Source organism: Channa argus, chromosome 21 (assembly GCF_033026475.1).
Source record: "Channa argus isolate prfri chromosome 21, Channa argus male v1.0, whole genome shotgun sequence".
NCBI lineage: Eukaryota > Metazoa > Chordata > Actinopteri > Anabantiformes > Channidae > Channa > Channa argus.
The window spans coordinates 17,695,606-17,717,118 of NC_090217.1; the positions used below are offsets into that span (position 1 = coordinate 17,695,606).

The 21,513-nt window shown below is 40.1% G+C and overlaps 1 protein-coding gene across 4 annotated transcripts; it reads left to right on the top strand.

Annotated features, from left to right (window-relative positions):
* Positions 1-6,939: 6,939 nt before the first annotated feature.
* Positions 6,940-20,392, top strand: caprin2 (caprin family member 2). 4 transcript variants are annotated; one of them, XM_067491033.1, is made up of 21 exons: positions 6,940-7,098; positions 7,686-7,920; positions 8,029-8,091; positions 9,858-9,944; positions 10,107-10,345; positions 11,023-11,105; positions 12,864-12,977; positions 13,144-13,181; positions 13,261-13,485; positions 15,033-15,074; positions 15,151-15,279; positions 15,814-15,895; positions 16,206-16,255; positions 16,374-16,481; positions 16,569-16,670; positions 16,762-16,902; positions 17,286-17,427; positions 17,512-17,685; positions 17,844-17,902; positions 18,826-18,880; positions 19,106-20,392. In XM_067491033.1, exons 2-21 carry the CDS (start codon positions 7,699-7,701, stop codon positions 19,675-19,677), a joined length of 2,727 nt encoding a protein of 908 aa, XP_067347134.1. In that variant the 5' UTR covers positions 6,940-7,098; positions 7,686-7,698; the 3' UTR covers positions 19,678-20,392. The 4 variants fall into 4 exon arrangements, with proteins under 4 accessions (XP_067347134.1, XP_067347133.1, XP_067347135.1 ...); XM_067491032.1 differs by having other exon boundaries at positions 19,103-20,391; XM_067491034.1 differs by having other exon boundaries at positions 13,309-13,485; positions 19,103-20,391.
* The last annotated feature ends 1,121 nt before the right edge of the window (positions 20,393-21,513 follow it).

A 21,513-nucleotide genomic window follows, 5' to 3' on the forward strand; every position in this document is an offset into this window, starting at 1 on the left:
ACACGAGAAGAACAGAACAAGGTAATAGAGCTCTATAAAAACTCACTACTAGGTTGGGGTAGGTGACCAGACATTGTCATTGTAGTTGAACCGTTGTGTTATTGATTACTGTTGTATGCAGCGCAGTGAAATCTGAGTCGCATGAGGAAGGATAGTGCTAAAGAAGGGCTACAATAGAAATAGTACTGGGTACTAAGAGAAATTAGCGCCTGGCCTGGGCACAGTTTACCAACTGAATTGTTACCTTGGTGTGGAGAAATTTAAAGTTTTAATCAATTGACTGAATAGTGTCAATTGTTGAAACAGAAAAGGAGAGAATAGAGCTACGCAAGTCTTTGTCCAAAATGTTCTAACACTGCCTGAGCTTGTCTGAGTTTCATAAGGTGATTCCAGGTCTGGACTTTGCTCCTCCAATCCCTCCCCCACTATGCCAGAGCCAACAGTGAATGGAGCGAAGACCTAAGCCAGCACTCCTCCTTCAACAGAAGCTTAACTACATGACACACAATGTTCAGAGTCATGACCAACCAAAGACCTTGGGACAAAGTACAAGAAAGGGAACGTGGCAAAGGAAGAAGATGTCGTGTCCAAGAAGTCTGTTTTCATTGTGGTGAGTAAGGACACTGGGCAGGGGACTTTTCTGTAGATATGCAAAAGACTGACTGGGTGGGAGAGCGGAGGACCTCAGATCAGGCGACACCAATACAGGAACAGATGTCAAATCAGTTGACAATCACCCACACAGTCACACAGGAACAGAATCCAGGTAGGACCTATATAATTTTACAATGCATTGTCATTCTGATAAGTCTAAACTATTCCCAGAGCTTTGCATTTAGTTACTAGTTTAGTAATGTGATCTTCATTCAGGAGCGACAAGCTCTATTCTGAAAACTGACTCTTCAGTCAGCGGTAGATCATATTTCACAATAGGTGATAATGTTTTTTTTGAAAAAAATCACTCTGTTCCTTTAAAATGCAGATAGTTTATATACATTCAAAATGTGCATATGAGTAGTAACTTGTTGATGACACTTATGTTAAAGAACAGCTTACAGACTTTACACGCACAAACAGCACACATTCAAAAACTTTTAGGCATCATCCAACACTGCAAACCACATGTACAATTGGGACCAGAAGGACAATATGAAAGACAGTGGTAAGTAAATAATGGGAAATTGGACAAAGCCTGTTGCGGTTACCTTCGTCTCACTCTGCTCTACAGGAAAAATTAATTTATGCGAGACACTGTTTACCTGCTGTTTTTTTGCACATTCCACTGCAATTGCACTGCATACATGCTGGACATTTAACTGCACTAACTGTTTACATGCTGCTTTTTGCACCTTTAGCACATTTGACTGTACTGTACTGTAAAATCAAAGTATACAATAGGTTTACTGGTCGGCACTGTCTCATGTTTTGTGTTCTGTCCTGTGTTATTTTGTGTTGTCTGTCTACACTGTCTGTACTGTTTTTAGTCTGCACTGTTTGCACTAGGTTGCACTCAATGCACTTTACATAGCTTGTGTTGTTTTTGTAGCACCTTGGTTCTGGAGGAACGTTATCTCGTTTCCACTGTGTACTGTGTACCACTGGGTATAGTAGAAATGACAATAAAACCCACTTGACTTGACTTGACACATCAAGAAAGCTGACTACAGGAAGGTGACATCTGGTGCCTAACAATTGAGAATCCTGCAAAGCAAGAGCATCCACTCAGCATGAAGATAAGAATGTCATGGTCCGACACTCCCGTTACACTTTCTCCCTTTGGACCTTTATTTTGTAGCCCATTTTCCCCACTTCCTGTTCCCAGTCCTGTTCTTTAGCTTACCCTTCGTTATCCCTCTTGTTGTTTGCACCTGTTCCCCTCAGTATTTAGGTCCAGCTTTCCCCACAGTTCCCTGCCGGATCAACATCATCTCACTTCTAGCCAACGCTCTGAACTCTTGGTTTAGCTGATCGTAGAAATCCTGAGTCCTGTATCTATAGTTTGTTTTTTACCCGTGTCCTATTTTGTTTGGTGTGTTTCTGTTTATTAGTTTCCTTAGCCTTTTTCCAAGTGTTCATTCAGGTTTAGTAGTTTGTTTCTTACCCGTGTCCTATTTTGTTTGGTGTGTTTGTTTACTAGTTTCTTAGTCTTTTCCCTTGTGTTCATTTAGGTTTATGTTTCACATCCTAGTCTTATTTTATTCCTAAACTTTTGTAGTGTTTCACTATGTATCACTCCCATTGTCAACATTAATTTTGTTTAGCGTTTTGTTTTCTTAAGTTAACTTCCCTAGTGTTCTGTCAAGTGTATAGTTAGTCTTTTACCTGTCGTGAACCTATTTCTTTGTACCCTCCTGCTAGGAGCGATTTTCTGTTTGTCATTAAGTTCTTATCAATAAACGCCTTTTGTTATTTCAGTCCCCCTCACAGTCTCCTCACTTGGGTCCACCTTCGCCCTAATTGTGATAGTAGGATCTGGCCAAAACAAGGAACCAGAGACGTGCAAGCCATCACGCCATCTCCTCCAGATCCCACAGCCAGGAACCTCTCTCCAATACCACCCCAAAGTCCCGTCACTAACCAACAAGATTAATACCCGGTTGTCCATCAGCCGCCCGTACGTCTACGTGAGACCACGGTCACCTCCGTGGAGTCTGAGGCTTGCTGTTCAGCAGCACGGCAATTGGAGGAGATGATCAGGTCCAGATCGTGGTTGTTGAGTCTGCATGGGGTGACCCAAATACTGGCCAATTTAGGTGCCTTCAGGGTGAAGTTTGGACGAGCACAACCTTCCCCTGTCCAGAACTGCGCACCTGCTTCTTCATTAGCTAATGTTCCGCCTGCTTAGGTTTCCAAGCTCCAAAGCAGTCCACCTGAACCCACCCTAGCCTGGACTACACTCCTGAGCTTGCTTCTGGTCCTGACTCTGATCCTGTTCCGGCACCCGCCTCTGGAACAGCCGACATCTGTCCTGTTCCTGTTCTGCTCTCTGGGTCGGCTGTTGTCAGCTCTGCACCTGGCCCCGATGGTGATCCTGCTCCGGCTCCTGGCTCTGGGTCGCTCGACCCCTCACCCAGCATCGACTCTGGTCCTGATCATTTTTCTGTTCGATCCTGTTCGACCTTCTGTCCAGTCCCGGAGGGCTTCAGCTAGTTTTGTTTGGAGTCTTGTTTTCTTAAGTTAACTTCCCTAGTGTTCTGTCAAGTATCAAGGATAGTTTGTATTCACAACTTTTACCTGTTGTGAACCTGTTTCTTTGTGATTTGAAATTGAGTCATTCCTTTGTCCTTTTGTGAATTCAGCTGCTGACCTTAGTGGTTAAAAGATAACCTTAACTTGTAAACCTTGTCAATCTGATTGACCCACTCATGAGTGTAGTTCTGTTCTGCTCTGCATGTTTCTTTATTTTTGCTGATTTTAACTCACCATAACCAAGACTGTGAGCTGCCTTTTGCCTCCTTAACTAAAATATTCTATGTTCAATATATTTCAACTCGGGGGCCTGGTGGCTCAAGAAGTAGAGCATTGGGATGGGATGCAGAAGGCAGCAGGATCAAATCCCACCCCACTAAGTGTGGCCACACCCAGCCTAGGACTCATTCCAAATCAATGTGCAGAATACGTTATACTATGGCAAATAGCCGCTTATATAGCGCTTTTATCCAAAGCACTTTACAATGTTAATTCCCATTCACACACACAGATGGCGGTGGCTGCCATGCAAGGTGCCCACCTAACCCACTGGAGCAACTTGGGGTTCAGTGTCTTGCCCAGGGAAGTTATTAAATTATTATTAAATAAATAAATTATTATTATTAGTTATTAACTTTGACATGTAGCCAGAAGCGGGGATTGAACCTCTGACCCTGTGGTCCATGGTCAACTGCCTTACCAACTGAGCTACAGCCGCCTTATCCAAATTCTCTGTATCGTATCCAAGCAAGTACGAAACTGAAACTCATTACTCTGTGGACATGGAAACACTTCAGGAGAGATTACTACTGCTCATTTTACAAGCACATGTTTGTGTTGTATTTGTTGATACTTAAAGGATAACTTTGGATATTTCTTAATCAATCATATTCTCAGCAGTCACCATACAGAAAACCAACCTCGAATCAACTGATGAACTGATGAGTCTGATGAACTCATTCAGGACTTTTTGTCTCATATATTTTGCTCTCACAGTCTTACTAATAAAACAAATTATAATGGGCTATTACTTCAGTATCCCTCATTATTTTATAGCAGGCCTTTCAGAACTTGCCGTTCTCACTGAGCACTGAGTTCATGATGTGAAAGTATACGTTTATGTTCCCTTTAAGTTTCAGGGCAGGCAACCACGCTGCATTCAGTAGCCCAGTCATGCTGCCCACATACTCACAGAAACTGTCCAACACCATGTTCAGAACATGTTCAGAACTTTGACTTGTGACACCCAAGGAATGAACAGCCTGAACTGATCAGTATGGATACCAGTGTGGGCTGGAAGCTTCTGAAATTAACATCACCTCAACATCATAAATAATTTGATGATGTTCCACAGAGACTTGCTGGCCCCAACCTGAAGCCTAGTGTTAACTCCTATCTTTGGAACTTTAATAACAGACAAAAACATAAAGAAATCACTAGGCAAAAGCTTAAGACAGATGTGAGACCCAAGACTTGACATGTCATGTTCTACTGAAACAGACCAGAGCCTTTAAACACACACCCACACACTTGCAGAGGACATGGTCCCGAGATAAGGAAGACAAGTAAAAAACTGATAAAACTGACTTAATTGTAGTGTTGTTTGAGAGGTTTTAATTTTTCTTAAGACATCTAATAATATGCTATTGTATGTGCATATAATTATTTGTCTACTTTAGTTACACTTTTATTCAACTGCCTTGTATATCCACACAACACATTTATATTTGAAAGTTGAAATATTGATCTTTCCATATGTTTTATATTTTGTAAAACCATTCAGCTTATTTAAATATCGAAATACAAAATCTACTAGTTATACTAGTTTAGTTATACTTTATTGTAAGAATATTGTAGAATTTTCTTATTCCTGGAAGATCCCTCTTCTGATTCATATATAAGAAGGCAACTTCCTACTGCATATGCTGTGGTACTGGACTGGACTCCCCATTTACATAACTAGAATAAGGTTTTATTTTAAATGCCTGTAGATTGTAATATCTTACTGTAACCAGGTTGCACAGGCGGGGTTAAAATAGAAGTAGGTAGAACAAAATATTAAATTAAAAATCAACTTCATGTTGATGTTTGTTTCTTATTTTATTATATTATAAGAATTTATATAAGCAATATATATATTATTTTTATAAGCAGAAGTTTTACAGTCATCGTGAGAGAGTACACACACCAGAGAGGGAAAAGATCATTGCTCATGTTCCCTTGTTGAAGTGCTAATAATATTGAGATCAGAAAATCCCAAAAAAGAAAAGGAAAGAGGAAAGTTTTCATGCAGAAGCTGCCGAACGTCAGGAGCACTGCTTTCATCAGGTTTCATCACCATACTTCTCTTGTCTTGGTCAGGTCTTTTATTGGCGTGAGAACCATCTGCAAGTCCAGCAAAGAAGATCTAGAGATTCCAAATGGCGAGCCTCCCAGTGGATCTTCAGGAATCCAGCACCCACACGGCCGCTGAATAGTCTGATGAGTGGTCTGCCTTTTGTAGGATTGCTCTGGTCAATGGAGTGGTACACAGTTGAACACCCCACAAGGGTGCATCCTAGAGAATATTGACCCATCAAAATTTGACAGGTCAGACTTTTAGTGAAATCTACATACAGATGATCTTGACCAACAGACTAGGCCAACAGACACTGACATTATTAGAAACTGCTGGGGAAAACCTTCATAAGGAGAACATTGTACATTAACTAAAGTGATCAATAAATGAAAAAAGACAGTATTAAGGACTATGTTTTTTTAATTAAAGGGCCCAATTTTATTTTCCTGTGAATATATTTTGTCATTGTATTGTTCCATATTTATAGACGCAAACTAAAGTTGCAGTTGGCAAATTCATTGATGGGTCATGTTGTGTTTGGTGACTGATGCTTGGCTCTTTTCGAACCTAAAGGGAGGTGTACTTACCCGAGAGCGAGCTACATTATTATTCTACAAGTCTGACTTATGAAATAGAAATAGACTGCACTTTATTTTGTCTTGGTAGTTCAAAAAGGTCACTATTCCTTAAATCACATCATACAAAGGTGTAAGATGTTGTAGCACACCTGTACCAGCTGAGGGTAATGCAGGTCAGGAGGAGAATAAGACTACAAATATAAAATTATTATCAGTCTTTTGTGTGCAACCTACCAAAATCACCAATGTACACATGTATCACATGTACATGTGGCTAATTTGCCATCATACCAGCGGACACACCAGTTTCCTATTTGGAGACAGAAGGACTGAGATTGGAACAGCAGTAACCAAATGTACTTATGAACCACTCACATTTATTTCTGCTGCATTAAATTTGTTGAAATGGAATTGTCTGGAGTTATATAGTGCTTTTCTACCTTTGTTGTCCAAACTGATGTTTATTCACTATGTGGAGTTCGCATTTTCTCCCTGTGCTTGTGTGGATTTCCTCAGGTTTTCTCCCACCGTCTAAAGACATGGATGTTAGGTTAATTGGTGACTCTAAATTACCCATATTCTTTCCTAGCTGGTTCTAGTTTTATTTCGAATTTACATCTGCAAAAAGTAGCTAGTAACTGAAGCAGAGCAGAATGAATGAAGCACTAACCAAAATTTTAACCTGTTAAAAACTTTATTATTTCACTATAAATTTGAACGTGATCAAGATAATTTTTTTATTTAATTACATTTTCTTTATTTACGTATTTTTGGTCGGGATCATGTGCGCGCACTACAGGTGCCAGAACCGGATGTGGTCACAGTGTGCGGGTGTGCGTGCGTGTGTGTGTGTGTTTTCGCCCGGCAGGGTATATAAAGGTATGAGCTGACACCGGCGTGGCCTCTGCGAGGCGAACATCACTGCTGGAGAAGGTTCTGTGTGTTTCCGGTCGCTCTCCACGACATTTAACGCGCAGGAGCCAGAGACACGAGGTGGGTCATCTGTTTTTATCGGCGTGCCGTGTTTGATAAAATGCTTACATGTGTGGAGTTTTAACTTTAAATCAGTGAAACACAGAGCCAAAGTTCGGGTCGTGTGTCGATGCTTTGAATTCGGATCGACGGCATGATATCAGCACATGATGCAACAGAATTCTTCCGGTGTTGAAGTTTTATTTCCTCAGATCATCTAAATTGCTCAACTTCTCATTCTGCTAAGATCAGGATGCAACACACACACACACACACACACACACACACACACACACACACACACACACACACACACACACACACACACACTCACACAGTTTTATTTAGGATGTTCTACCCAGGATCAAGCGTGTATGTTTGTTCTGAGCTTTTGCAATTTGCTTCTGCTGCTTTCACGATCCATCGAGAGTGCACTGTTCAGTGGCCATTGTAAATGCAGTGTCATGGAGTTGGCTGCTGCCCAAACTGGGCTGAGTCCACCTTCATCTCAGCTTGGCACCAGCAGCATCTCATCTCTGTAGCTGCTGCACTGAAGTGTTACAGCTGCCTGTTTGTCCTGACAACTGAGACCAGTCCCTGTTTTCCAGTGTGGAGCTCAACATGGTGCAGCTTTCTCCTTCACCTACCCTGCATGCCACCCCCCCACCTGAGCGCTCAGAGGGCCAGGTGATGGCTGGCAGCCCAAAATTGGCCTCACCCTGTGGGCTGAATGCCCTGCAGCTCAACCTGGAGATGTCCACCGCCTACCCTGGCTATGAAACCTACATAGAGGATGGTCTAATCTGCCTCAAACACAAAGTCCGCAATTTGGAGAAAAAGAAGGTAGGATTGTGACCAAGCTAAGGCAGTGACAGGTTTGGAACTGTAATGGGGCTTGGGGAGGGTTTGGGGGTCACATGTGTCATGCCATGCATGTTTGTTTGTCCACAGCTGAAACTGGAAGACTACAAGAAGAGGCTGAACCAGGGTGAATCCCTAAACAAGGACCAGAAGGTGAGACCTTCTTATATAGAGGCAGCACACAAACTCCAAAACAGAATGTTTTTTTTTTTTTATACATATGGTAGCATGTGGGTCAAACTTTTTCCTGGAAGGTAACAATATTTCTAATGGCCTTTAAAACCCATCAATGAGTTGTCAGTCTGCATGATGTGACAATTCCCTCCACAGTAAATAGGACAGTAGTCACAAAATCTGTCTGAAAGGAATGGACCAGTGTGGTTGACAAACCAGCAGGAACATTTGAGTTTTTAAAAAAAGGTTGAAAAGAATTGACTAACATGCTTATGAGGATGCGCCTATTTCTTTCTTTCTTTTTTTTTTTTTTAAAAAAGGACTTTCTCCAAGGAACTTTTTGTTTTTCTGCCTCTACTTTTTGTCTTTCTGTAAAACCACAATCAAAAACTTGCGTAAAGCGTAACTTTTTGTTTCTAAATAATTCATTCATAATAAATTCATAATAAATAATAAATCATTGTTTTATTGCACATGAGATGGTGATAATAAAAAATCTATCTGCAGAATGTACTTGACAAGGGCTGCTATATTGAAAACTAAATTGACCAAATTAGGCTTTTCCAATAATAAGACTGGCACATCATTTGATAAAGTATTTAAACTTTACCATAAAAATCAATTTTTTTCTTTTAACTGGACATGTCTGACTCCAATGCAGGGGGAACATTTAATTATGAATCAAACAGTAAAAATGTATACTCTAATGTGGTGTGACCTGGGTCAAACTCTGACATTGCTCAGTTAAGGTAATCTTGGTGCAGAATCCCAGCTTTTACTTATGTTGTTTGCCACATGATATCAAGGATTTTTAAGAATTATTAATTAATTCTAAAGTAATTTGATGTAAATGTTAAACCCTAAAACAATAATACTAATACTGACCAATGAGGGGCTTGGCACCCCAGCTTTACCATCATATTGATGTCTGAATTACTGCCCTTTCAAGATGGTCTTGCATATAATGTCCATTTTAGAACAAATGTTTGCCATATAGCATCATTAAATATTGTGCGGACACATTAGTAGTTTGTGTACCGGGGAAAAAAGCTAATGGATTCTACTCAAAATAGTAAATCTATTGACTATTCATAACTAAAATTATGAATTAGTAAGGGCCCCCATGATCACACCATGACAATTTAGATATTTGGCTCAAAATTCTAAGTTGAGATTTTTTTTAAATTTATTTCTGCACCTTTTAACTGTAGTGTACTGTACTATTATCCTATTAGATGATCAAAATAAGCATACATATTTTACTGAAATAATTTTGAGTATTTGACACTGACAGACACTTGGGTTTTAGATTAAAAGAGAGAATTTTAGCTTTTATTTGATGGTATTCACACCTTATGTTAAGTATGGATCGTGGTACCTTTCATATCCATTGACTCAAATGTTAAGTGAGCAAAAATATTTGGACAGAGTTTTAAAGTAAATACAACTTAATATTTGGTTACAAATCCCTTGCTTTCCATCACTGCTTTAAGCCTGTGACTGGTAACTAAATTCTTTCCTCTTGATGATTTTTCAAACCATTTCTCAGGTGAAAACCTTCTCAGATGGGTTTTGTAAATCACTTGGTCAGTCTAAAACCAGTTGGTGGCTTCACTTTGTAGGCATTAAGGTTTTATTACAGTCATTATTGTAACCTTGCATCCAATTTCTTATACTTGTGAACATAAATGCCATGTGTTTGGGGTCTGAGCTCATGTTTTTTGCCCATTTGTCTCTTTCTTCAGGCAGCTGTGGAAAAGTATGAGGAGGTGGTACATAACCTGGAATTTGCCAGAGAGCTACACAAAACTCTAGACGACCTGACTCAGAATGTATGTCTTTTGACCTGAGTGCCTGTTGGTTTTAACTTGTGTCCTGGCTACTGTCCTAATACTTACAATGTAATGGTCTTTCAAATGTTGGTTTTCTACTCATCTACTTTACTAATTCACTGTAATGTTTTCTTATGGTCTTTGAATCATGTGCTGCTGCAGCTGCTGAGAGCCCAGAAGAAGGCAGCAAAGAAGGAGCAGATGGCAATGGTGGAAGTGGAGAGGAGGCGTTTAAGCACAGTACTCCAGGTACAGCACGTCCTTCACAGCTTGCAGCAGGAGCACATAAGGAGGGACCTGCTGGCTGGACAAAACCAGGCGCCCCACATTACTGCTCAGCAGCTGCACAGCTTGAGTCAGCTTGCCACACAACTGGGAGTCAAGAGGAATAACAGACTAAAGTGAGTGTTTTTTGAGACGGTCACCTGCTTAACCTGTTACCTTTGGTGGGTTTGTCCTTAACAGGGAGTTGGTAAGTAGGTGAGTAGTTCAGACAAAAGTAGAAATGAAACCGTTGGAGCAAGTGAATAACATAAAATCAGTTTCCCTTAATGTGATCTCAGTCTTGGTGTCTTTGCTGCCCTGTCAATTTGTTAAAATGTTTGACACTACAAATTAAGCTACTGATAAACTTCAGTGTTTGAGGAACAGTGAAGGTTTCAATTTGTGAAGCAAAAGTTCCTCAGCACTGCTCTCTATAATGTTTTAGTTGTGTTTGGACACAGTGGGATCCATCCCACTGTGTCCAAACACTGTGGACTTTGCATCTTTCAGTGCAAGCATCCATGTGTTTTGCACTGGAACTATATTTTAGTGTGAACAAATGCTTTCTTATGTGACTGTGGACTGTGGAGTCATTGGAAGCATTTGTTCACACTAAAACATGGCTGTTGTGTAGTGGTGCTTTTTAAATAACTGCAGTAAAACAAAGGTTTGGTACTTTTTTTTCACTGTATTAGATGTTGCCACTCTGGATGTATCCACAGCAGATGAGGGTCATTTTATTACAAGTCACTGAAAAACAAGAAAAGGTTTTATTCTGGGCTCCTTGTAGACCTTATGTCCCAATGTGCTATAGTTTAACAGAGCAGATGGAGCAGGCAGCTCTGGTCTACTTGGACCTGCTGGAGGGGAAGGACACGCCAGTGGCTGGAGCCACATGTGAGTATTTAAATCATAAAGATATCTGTACCCCTAGCTACGCATGTCCAATGTTTAAAGAAGTTAAATGAATAAAGTTAATACTTTTTCTCCAATGAACTCTTGTTGGCAAAAGGATTGAGTATATATGAAGAAAAATATTTCTTCAAATATGGTAGAAACCCTGCTAGAGCCTATAAGAAAATATATTACTGTTAGTAAAAAGTCTTGAATGAATTCAGTCTTAAGTCTTTAAATTTCAGTTTAATTTATGAAATTAGGTGTAATAAACTTAAATCTGAATGGTCTTTACTCATGACACATCACTAATAAATGCTTTTAAGCATTTCCTCTGGGAACTTGCAATGTTATGATCACAAAATTACAAAATCACAAAATAATTAATATTGCAAATTTAGGCATTCAGCTTTAAAAAGGTCAGTAAAATCCTAGAGGGACTGATAAATGCTTTATTTATGGTTTGACCTGAGCATGCATCAAATAACATACAATATGTTAATAACATATAGAAGTACTGCCGGGCTTCAAGCTTTTGGCAGAGCTGTTCACAATCAGCATGTTGCCATGCAAAATGGTAAAATATAGTCTATGTGGATGGCTTTTGACAGTGAGCTTGATGCAAAAAGACTTCAATCTTGTTTTCTTCAATACTTTAAACTCAGTTTCTCCTAGTTTTAAGTCATAAAAGTCACTTAACAGACTAATTTGTTTCTGATTAGTGCCACCTGTGATTTATTAGCATAATCAATGGCCCCACATTGCCATAAAAGGTGACTGTTCTGTATGTTTCTTCTATTTGAGAGTAAAAATAAGAACTTCAGTTCTGTAGCTACCATAGAAGACCCAGAATGACTAGAAAATGTTTGTCTGTCAGAGCAAGAAGGTGAAAATGGTGACTCAATTTGGACACAAACACATCTAAAAGGAAAGTGCACTGTGAATAACATGCATAGCTGTTAATGTGTTGATAAACACAGATATTGAGTAGATTCAATAGTAGGTGTTAACTGAATTTTTAGAACAGAGGATACTGCACAGAGACATCCATTAAAACCCAGAGTCAGTAAGAAGAGACTTTTCCCACTTGACTACAGAAATGTAGAAGCTGCTGTGCTGAAATATGCCAGTAAAACCAAATATGTAAAATTCTTCATTTAATACTATATTTGTAAAGTGTGGTGGTGAATTGGAACATGAATTTGAAATCTTAAAGTTTAGGCTGCACATCTTAATTTAAGTCTGAATCATATGTGCCTGTGGAGACAGGCCAGCTGTTTATGATGGCATTGTTTAAATTTAAGTCCTGACTTTGTCGGGAGGGGGTGTATGTGAGAATGTCTTAGTAAGACTCTCCCAACATCCAGGCGCAGTTCCGGTGACAGTTTCTATCACTGGACTACAACAGCAGTCCAGTGATGGAACCTTTTCAATTGTTGTTTTTTCCTTCAGCCAAAGATTTATGTAATGTGTCTCCTGTGAGTTGACTATGCACTGAAATAAAGTGATGTTTCTCCCATGTGAAACGCAACTCCGAACAATGTCCCGAGCCAAGTTTTGCCTGACATTGTCCAGACTGAATATGTGAAACAGGATAAGGAGCCAGAAAATTGGTCAATGCCACAAATCCTCAGCTGCCATATTTCTTATTTTTAAGAGAACAAATAGGTCTGTTGTTGCATGAGGGTCATTGGCTTGGAGTCCAACTAATTCAGATATGTATATAAAGACCTTTCTTTCTCTGCTGCTTTGTGTGTTCAGTTAAGTTGCTGAAAGAGGAGCTTACCAGGCTGTTAAATTCTAAGTATTTCAGTCGTCTGCCCCCTCCACCCAGCAGGAACACAGAGGTGTTGCGGAGCTCTGCCATTCTCAACAGTACGATCATGTTTAAATTTACTACGATTACTACTGTCCTTTCAGTGGTAATAACTAAAATGTACTATGTACAATTTTGCACATTGTAGTTTTAATCCATTTCCTGTAACCATTTGCCTTGTCTGACAATGGTAAAATTAAGATTCTTTTTTTTTTTCTTTGTCAGCCATATCAAAGTCACAACCATGTGAAGTGTCTAAGGAGGTAAGGCCAATATCAGTTGTGTCTGTGTGAGTGTGAGTGTGCTCCAGGACCCACTGATGCTCTGTTGGTGATATGGCAGTCTTTCAACAGAGTGTACCTGACTGACAGAGAGACTCCTTCCACTCAGAGCTGGAAGGAGGACTTTCAAACAAAGAGGGAGCAGGAGCCCCCTGACTGTTGGGATATGGAATCCCCTGGTAGTCCCATGTCGCCTCAGACTGCAGTCTCCAAACCCTGGAGAGGTGCTGCCACTCTGATCCCTAAAGTCCCAGCCTCCACCAAGAAACAGTCTGGCTGCAAACAGGTGAAGTCAAATTAAAAGTCTAATTCACCTTTGATCTACACTAAAGATACCAATGTCAGCTTTTATTTAACTTTTGTACTTATTCTTCTCTAAAAAAAGACATCAGATGGGTTAAGATGTGGTGGTTGACTTGGTCAGTCTAAAAGCTTCCACTTTTCCCCCTGAAGTCCTTTTAAGTTGACAGCCTGTCTTACTGCATAATAAGCCTTCTTCAAATTAGTTTTGATCCATTCGTTTATAAATTTGAGGACATGATATTTCTTTTCTCCTCTGAAGTCATTCTGATGCTTCAGTCATGATTAAAATAATCAAAGATCAGTGAGCCTGTTCCAGAAGCAGCCATGTAGTCAAAGATATGAAAATACCTTCACAATGTTTCACAGATGAGCTTGTGTCATTTAAATCATGAGCAGATTTTTTCTTCCTCCACATGTTGGTCCACATCACTTTGGTAGAAGATCATCTTGGTCTCACAAGTTCAAGAAACTTGAACTTTTGCTGGTCATCTCTGGGTTTCTGCTTCTTCTTTCTAATGAGGGGTTTACATTCTGTGGTTTCTTCTCTGTATTTTTACTCATTAAGTTTTTTTATTCAAATGGTGGATTGTGATGCCTTCACTCGTGCTGTGAATGTTGTTGATGTCGTCTGGTCTTTTCCTCACAGCTGTCTTCTGTTGATGACCTGTGTATGGTGCTGAGTACAGAAGTTATTTGTTTTACCCCATGGCTAATATTAGTCACATGCTCCATTACTTGAGACATAAATGTGGCTGAACTGATACAAAAGGTGATGTCTTTTGTTTAATATTCCACGATGTACACCAGAAAAAGCTGAAATGTTACCCTCTAATCTCATAGCCATCCTTTGGTCTTAAACCCAAATGTCTCCGGTGTAGCGCAAAAACAAATCAATTAGCCATTTAGTTCCAATATTTTTGGAGGAGACAGTCACTTTGTGCCTTTTGAATTTTACTATTACTGTTAAATTTTGCATTGTGCATCTTGCTCTATTACTGTAATATTAGATATTTACAAATTTAAACCATGAGTAATGTTTCTTTACCCTAAGTATCATGTATACGCATTTAGTTGTGCAGCTGTAATTTTCAAAATGTTAAAATACCCAAGTAAAGCAATGCATAAACATAAAATTAAGCAAACTATGTTTTGCACATGTCATTTAAAAGTGAATGAATGTCAGTCTTTTTTTTTTTTTTTCCTCAGTTTGACTGACTGCTAAAAAACAAGCTTATTTACAAACTTGGGCTTAATGGCTTTGCTATATTGCTATGATGACTGCTAAAGAGAAAATTAAAACCAATTTCAAAGACTCAGATCTATGCCAAATGAATCTAATCTTTATAAATCATATGTACAGAGGGTATTGAATCATCATACAAAATCTCAGTAAATTAATCAAATGTTGATGCAACAGCTGCCCAAAACTGACCGTAACTTGTAGACTCTGTATGGGAAAGAAACAGAAGTGTCTGAATTGCAAACTAGTGAGCTGGTGTGCACACCTATTAAATACCATATTCTCTGCAGAGAAAGGAGCGGAAAGCCAAAGGAGAGCAAAGTACCAAGTGGGTGAGTACAAAACAGTCTCAGAATCTGTCATCTTCATTGCAAACAACCTGCAAACCATCACTTTGATTCCTAACAGGCAGTATACATGGACACGCCTGTGGAGGTTTTCAGCTCTCCATCTGACCTGCCCGAAGACCCCATCTTAAGAAAGCAACAACTGGAGGACCTTATGACAAAGCTCCATGGCTCCTTCAGTTTCATGCAGGTGGAATTTGGCAGTTTACAAACCCATGAATATCTTATTTATTATCTATTCTTCTTAACCATCCAGTGACGACATAGATTTGTTCAAATCTAGAGTCCATTTGCTCTAGACTGAATCAGTGGAGTAGTTTTTAAACTTGGTTTGTTTCCCCCTTGGTTCAGTTTCCTTTCACACAAAATCACCACATGTTCTGTGAAGTTTTGTCCACTCATTGGTTAAATATATCTGATGCTGGAACAAGAATCAACACCTGTGAAAATTTGCTATGAAGCAACTGCCCTATCTGCATTTGATCATAACCCTGGTAATTATCTTGGCAATAAACTAAGTTTAAAAAAAACTGTTAAAGAGGAGCTGAGAACTAGCAGCTTACATAAAACCTGCTAATGTTGTCTGCTTTAAACCCCATTTAGTAAAGGGTCTTTATTTGTTTTGGTTGGCACCTGAGTGTGACTGAGTTTAGACTAGACAAGTTTAAACCAGAATAAACAAGGTAGATGTGAAAACATCCTAAAAGGACCCTGTCCTCTTTAGGAGTCTCTTCTGGATGGTGAAAGTTCCCCCACCAATAGCCACTCTAGACTGAGAAGACCCCCTGGATCACCCTCTCCTCTGGGTAATTAATGGCATGAAAATGGTATCCCATTGTCTTAATCAGTGGTTTGATCAACTAACACAAAAGTGGATCTAAAACTTCCTGTAGAGCTCACTTGAAGATGGTTATATTTAACCAAAGATACTGAGCTATGGAGTTCATGGCTCAGTATCTTTGGAAAGTAGGCAAAATGTCAAATTAGATGTTTTGGGTTTAATAGACAAAATTAATAAAGGATGATGATGATGATGATGATGATGATTATGTATTATTATTATAAATTTTTTTATTAATGTTTTTCTTGATCAACTTTTTCCGCTTATCTAACCAGCTTCAAGAGACACGAGAAGCCCAGTGGAGGACCTGCCCAAAGCAATGCATGTAAGTAGTGTTTTTTTTTTTTTTTTTTTTTTTCTTTTGTTTTTTCTGATTAGTCAGTTGTGAATTAAATGAAAATCACTTGGACCTGTCATCACTTCATCTTTATCCCCCTACTCAGTCCACCCCACTGCCTACCAGACACATGGAGCGCAAAGTCAGCCTAACCACTGGGGATCAGTGCCTAGAGGCATGCGACCTGGAACTTTCCTCAAAGGAACTACCTCATGTAAGAAGCAGCCGTGTTTGCTTTGACACGCAACATTTTAAAACTCCACAACTCTAAGTGGCTGTTGAATTTGCCTTTTCTCTGCAGGAGCCACTTCAACTGGCTGAAAGAAATTCTTTTTCCTCACCACCACTGTACCACAGGGAGTCGTCAGTCTCCGTCAGTTTGGAGGAGAAAAGCCATCCTCAAGTAAATTACTGTTTTTGGAAGTAGACAAAGGCATTCACAAATGTAGTCAGTTTATCTTTTCAGTACCCTTTTAACCTTTCGTGTGCTCTAGACGCCAATAATAGCGTCAGGGAAGCAGTCCCCATGTAATGGAATGGCAAGCTGCATCTCCACCCCGCCCCAGGAACAGAACTACTCTACACCCCCCACCAGGAGAAAACTGACCCCTGCACAGTTTCAGAACATTCAGGCAGTAAGTTTTATAAGTTGTGCATTGTTAGAATTTATGGTATGAAGCCCCAGTAGATGTGTTTAAATTCCAGCTATAGTACAAGAGTGCCATAGGCGGATGCTTTGTCATTGTAAACTTTGCAAAAGCTTGTGCACTCGGGTAAGTTTGTGCGGTCTTACTGAACATTTTCCCCATAGGATCAACAATGTATTTCAAAATACAACCCCCACTTCAGAAAAACATTTTCCAAAATTCAATATAAGATGTGTCTTAATTTTCAATTGTCCAATTATTACTAACTTACAAGATGTCCTTAACCCATCTATACCCATCCAAATGGTCTTGGATACAGTCTTGCACAGTTTGTTCAATCTAACTTAAAGTCAATTTCCTTCTGACTGTAGGTCTTCAAGGTAAATACGTCTTTAGCCCAGAACGGGGAACTGAATTACAAACCAGACTCCCTAGTTTACTCTGAAACCAGATACAGCACTGCAAGTACCCAAACACCACCAGAGTTTGCTCCCTCAGAAGATGAACAGCAAAGTATGTTACATGTTTCTAAGGTTTCAACCCTTCTGTTCTGGTCAGCTGTTGTCTGAGTCCTTTCTTGTGCTGCATTTTCTCTAGTGTACCAGTCAGATTATATGGTTGGTAATGGTAGACAGATCTTCCTGTCCCCTGGCCAGTCAGGTGGAAGTGTGGGTCGACCAGGCCAGCCGTACTACAGAGGATCCGTGAGAGGTATGGCACGAGGAGGCAGGGGACTGGCACAAACCTTTCGCTCTTCTGGTTGGCATCGAGGTATCTATCACCAGCTTTCGATTTTCTCCTTTTGGGGTTTCACCACTCACTCCTGCTTTTCCCTCCTGTTTGTGCCTTGTGTTCAGGATCCGGTGCTGTAGGTCAACTTCATTCTATTGAGGTCCTTATGAACCTTAACTCTGATTTCTGTTCTTCAGGAGGATCATATATCCAGACTCATCTCAGGGACTCTGGCCCTCTCATCTATGCTGCTAGAGTAAGTAAATGTTTATGTAATTTTAAATGGCCTTGTTGTCTGAGTAAGTGCTGTGTCTGGTATAACTTTGTTTGAACTGGATCTGAAATATGCTCAGTCCTTCAGCCTCATCACACATTGTATGTATATGGCAAAGAAGAATGTGTAGCATAGATAGAAGTCATTATCCCTCAGACAGATCTGCATCTACACTATAGACTTACAAAACACTTTATTTTTATATAACTGGGAACACATACATAGGTACCACCCATGCTCACCACAAAACATTTAAATGGCAAAACATTTAACTGGACAAAATCAACATTCAGAAGAGAAGCTTGATTGCTGGGTAGTCTAAGGATATCACATTTTGGCCTGCATGTGGTAGTCCGTGTCCTTTCAGATTCTCCTTCAGATGTGGAAAGTCTGACCCCCACTAGTCTTGGTCAATCCACACTACTTCCATTTCAGCTTTTGAGGCAATTATATTTTGACCATTTTGTGACCATTACCAACAAGATGCCATCTTTGCCCATAGACCAAAACAGTGGTCCTCCAGTATGTCTAACTACTGGGTTCCTTGAATTATTTTATTAACTATATATACAGATGGAGCTTTTGATTATGTAAACTTTTGTCTTTTAACCAATGTGATGGATAAAAGCTTTACATTGGAACGGTTGAAAAGCACCAAAACATTCTGGATGAGCTCACTACTATTATGGCACACAATTGAGGAAAATGTGTAAAGTTATCAAGACAAAACACTGTTTATGAAACTAAGGACAAATCTGAAAGAGCATTGTGTTGCGTTACCATATTATCTACTAATAATATGGCTGTTTGCTGCCAGCAAACACAAGCAAAGACATTCGTATGCTTGCAGACAGTCCATTGCTGCTTTGTCTACATAGATTTTAGTTTCTCTGGTATTTTCTCAGGACTCTGGATACCAACACAGCTACAGACGAGGAGGAGGGAGGCATAACTCCAGTGGTAAGAATGTGATTTTTAACTCTGAGCTACCAATCATTTGTCACTCTCGAAAGTGGTTTTGCACATAAGACCTAAGCTTAAACCGATGGGTATTCTCACTGCTTGTATGAAGTTTAGGTTTATCGTTTAGTTGGGGGGGCACTGGAGCATGTGTGGTACCTAGACTTGATGGCTGCTAGTGAAAATATGACCTCAACTCAGCTTTTTGTCCTTACTCTGTAGCAGCATGGAGTGACTCTTCCCAGGTCAGCAGCCCAGACCGGGAGGGAACCTTCACAGTTGTGGATTCAGGTCATGGCGATTCTCTGTCTGTCTCTACCATGGAGCTTCCATTAACTCCCCACAGCCACCACCACACAGCACTGCTTCCCATGCAACTCTACCCACTCTCTCAGCCACTACGAGTGGCATTCACTGCCTCTCGCACTGCCAACTTCGCCCCTGGTAACCTGGATCAGCCAATTGTGTTTGACCAACTGCACTGCAACCTGGGAGAGATGTATGACACTCACATCGGCCGCTTTACCTGCCCTATAAATGGAACCTACGTCTTCATCTTCCACATCCTGAAGCTTGCCATAAATGTGCCGCTCTACATCAATCTCATGCGCAATGAGGATGTGATGGTGTCAGCATATGCTAACGATGGGGCTCCAGATCACGAAACAGCCAGCAACCACGCCATCCTGCCTCTCTTCCAAGGAGACCAGGTTTGGCTCAGACTGCATCGTGGTGCCATCTATGGCAGCACCTGGAAGTACAGCACTTTCTCTGGCTTTCTGCTGTACCAGGACTGAGGTGCTGTTGTTCTAATGTTGGGACTGTTTAATCACCATTGAGTGCTAAGCAAACTCAGCATTGTGGTCAGACTGCATGCCAATGCCCTTGCCAAAATAAAGCCCATTCCATAAGGTGCATCAGTAGCCAAATGATCTGTATCCAGTCATATACCTTTTGACATGGGGAATGTGACTGACATCTACCAAATAAATTTTGTTCCTATGAACTTGTAGTTAAAATGGTGGTGCTCTAACTAGTACATCTGGGCTCTGATCACATGTCACATTGCTGTAAATCATCCTGTAGCATACCAGCTGTCTGCAGATCACTGATTTTTGTGAGAACTCTAATGCAACATAATGAATTCGTGCCTTTTTGTTTTCTGGATGGCTTTGGATGATGGTGCAGATGTTAAATGGCTAACGAATTAGGTTAATACTATCAGCACTTTGCGTGATGCTGGGCTCCAATGCATTCAATTCCAGATCTTTGTTTGTAAATGTGAATTTGAGGAAATAGTGATTGTGGGTGGTGGGTATGGCGTCAAACACTTGAAGCCAAATAGTTACACTAACAGACTACTTTGAAGAGATGATGTAGAATAAAAGATGAGCAATAAAACTGAAAGCTTAAGCTTTTGTTGTGATTTTGTGCAATGGAAGAAGTTCTATTACATTTATTGTGCGTCTGTTACTTTCAGTTTTGGCTGTTGAAGTGAATTTCCACCTGTTCAAATAAACTGGCACTGAACGAGCTACATCTACAACTTCAAGGCTAATTAAAATCAATTTGGTCATATGATGTAAGGTTTGGATTTAAAAGACCTAAGCTACACCACGCACAAATCTTCCACAATTTCATTCTCAATAAACTTAGTTTGCACCTGTGCTAGCAACTTAGCGACTCCAAGGGGCAACCTTGGTGGCTGCAGGTTCTGGATTAAAAATGTGAAGGTTGTGGCAGGAAGGGCATCCCACGTAAAAACATTCCAAATCAATGTGGTGACCCCTGATCTGCATTATTTAGTATACTAGCATTATGCTAATCAACACTAAAGACAAATGCTGACATTCTGAGGGGTTTTGTAGGTAAGTACTGGACCCATTTGAACTAGATGTAAGAAAACTCATGGCTGAAATTGATTTGAAAGTGATTTTGAGGATCTAGTGAGGCTTGTAAATTTTAGAGGAGTAAAGTCAGGTTATCTGCTCTGAGCATTTGAGCATCTGCACCACACAGTGTTTTGACTTTTTTTTGTTTTGTTCATGTTAAATTAATTTCCTCACTTCAAAGTAGTGTTTAGTCACTTTAAAACTTTATTTTCAGTTTATCAAATCTAGTCTTAACTTTTTATAAAATATATTTTTGGTAGGTTACGGTAGCCTCAAAGTAAAGTGCCACAGGGACTTCTTGGTGTCAACAGCCTCCAATTCTCTGTTCTCAAGGACTAACTGGACTCACTCTACATCAACTACACATTTTTACCTCTTTTAGACATATTTTTATACTGTAGTCTAAAACTGTAATTTCTATTTAGTTATCCATCTTTCTGTCCTTTTTTTGGAAACTAGTTTTGTCAACATGCTGACAACGTTCTCTGCTCCTCCAGAACTCATCCAAATGACATCATTTGACCGCTTGTTCTACCTCAAGTTTTTCAGCTAGAATCAGATATATTAATATAGGGGCTGCAGAGGCAGGTTTTAAAGCAGAATAGTCTCCAGCAGTAACGGCCCCAGCGCTCGAGGTGGCAGCAAACTTTCCGAGGGACCACTGTGGCGAAGAGCAGGAAAAACCGTGAATTGTCTGTTTACTTTGCTTTACATCCGCCGACAGCTGGTTGCCGGTAAAAC